This window comes from Sinocyclocheilus rhinocerous, unplaced genomic scaffold (genome assembly GCF_001515625.1).
Source record: "Sinocyclocheilus rhinocerous isolate Xijiao unplaced genomic scaffold, SAMN03320098_v1.1 C36718130, whole genome shotgun sequence".
Taxonomy (NCBI): Eukaryota; Metazoa; Chordata; class Actinopteri; order Cypriniformes; family Cyprinidae; genus Sinocyclocheilus; species Sinocyclocheilus rhinocerous.
In genome coordinates, this window is record NW_015785274.1 from 1 (window position 1) to 1,594 (window position 1,594).

General features: G+C 39.6%; 1 protein-coding gene across 1 annotated transcript; it reads right to left on the bottom strand.

Annotated features, from left to right (window-relative positions):
- Positions 1-224: 224 nt before the first annotated feature.
- LOC107736469 (ubiquitin carboxyl-terminal hydrolase 40-like) lies at positions 225-1,356 on the bottom strand (the record flags this gene model as incomplete). Its single annotated transcript, XM_016547873.1, has 4 exons — positions 225-309; positions 468-639; positions 722-803; positions 1,041-1,356. Coding segments are annotated over 4 exons (655 nt in total), but the record flags the coding sequence as incomplete, so codon positions are not given.
- Between the last annotated feature and the right edge of the window lie 238 nt (positions 1,357-1,594).

The window sequence follows — 1,594 nt, forward strand, 5'->3', positions numbered from 1 at the left end:
ATTTTTTGTTGAATAGAAAGTTCAAAAGAACAGCATTTATTTGAAGTAGATGATATGATATATGACATGATACTGTCTCTTTTGATCAATTTAATGTAACCCTGCTGAATAAATGTATTGATTTCTTTAAAATAATAATAAAAAATCTTACTGACCCCAAACTTTTGAGTCAAGAGTATCTGAGAGGGCTTTACAAAACGTGCGAAAGTATGATGTGTGTTCACCTGTCAGTGTATCATACAAATGTAACCCAGCTGGCACATTCTTAGCCAATGTCAATCCCATGTCTCCTTCCCAAAGATCTTGCATCTATGAAATCAAGGTCAAAGGTCAGAGAAAACTCAACATATTCTGTCAGATCTAATCTATTTGGACATTCATCTACATTCGGTCGTACGGTTACTGAAAAATTGCAGTGTGCGAGCACAGCTAAGGAAGAAGGACTAGAAACAGATTAGTGATGTCACCTGGTAGATGGCCAATCGCAGGTCTCCCACAGTCTTTCTGCGGTCAAAGGTGACAGTGATGATGGAGTCTTCGTTTGGAGATACGGGGTGCAGGGCTCCGTTTTGCCAGTGGTAATGAGGAGCCAAATGCAGCCGCAGTTCAATGCTGTTGCTGCTGGCATCAAACTCAGCTCTACAAGAGACAGATTACTTTAAAATTGCATAAAATACCCAATGCTGATGGTGTGAGCATTTATGAGTGTATATGAAGCTACCTTCTCTGCTGAAGTCTTGCATTCTCCTCTTGTACCATGTTCACTGGGTGAGGAGGCACTTTGTACGCAGGGTTTCCTATGGCTGTTTAAAAAGATACACAAAAATAGCCTTTTGTTTAATCATATTGCAGTATTTATGACTGAAAAAAAATGGATTTGCATCACATATGCACACACAGGGGCCTAAATTAACACTTGGCAAGCACTAAATGCAAGTCAAATTGACTTTTGTTTCTTGTGTGGTTAAAACAAAAAAAAGGCCATCGACAGGTGTGACAAAGAGTTAATGCTGGACCCTGTGCACATACACACAGCATACCCTCTGGAGGTCTTTTCATAGCGGTCTTCCTGTAAAAGAGCATGTAGGCACTCTCTTTTCCCTGAAACTGCTTCTTTATGTCCTTCACCGTAATGGCCGTCACAGTAGAGTCATTCAGGTCAAACCAATGGCATCCGTCAGTGGCTTCAGTGTCTCCTGCTGTTTCAGGCTCTATGTTCTCTGTGCTGTTATTGGCTGAAGCTGAACTGACTGGTTCTGTTGGACTAGGTTCTGTTGTTGCAGGAACAGCAGCTTTCAGAGCTACATGGGTTCCATTGGAGACCAGCATGAACACTTCAGGGTGGTTCTGAAGAAACTGAAGGATGAAAAAATGGTCATACAACACTTTCCTGCAGTTACACCATTCTAGCATTTGAACTATAAAAGTAAAATTATATATTGCAGCACTGCTAATATTATTGGACTGTATGTTAAATTGCATATATATTCTACTAATTGTAATATTCCAATAAGTCACTGTGGATAAACATACAATACCATTCAAAAACATTTTTTTATGTTTTTGAAAGAAGTCTCTTATGTTCACCAAGGCT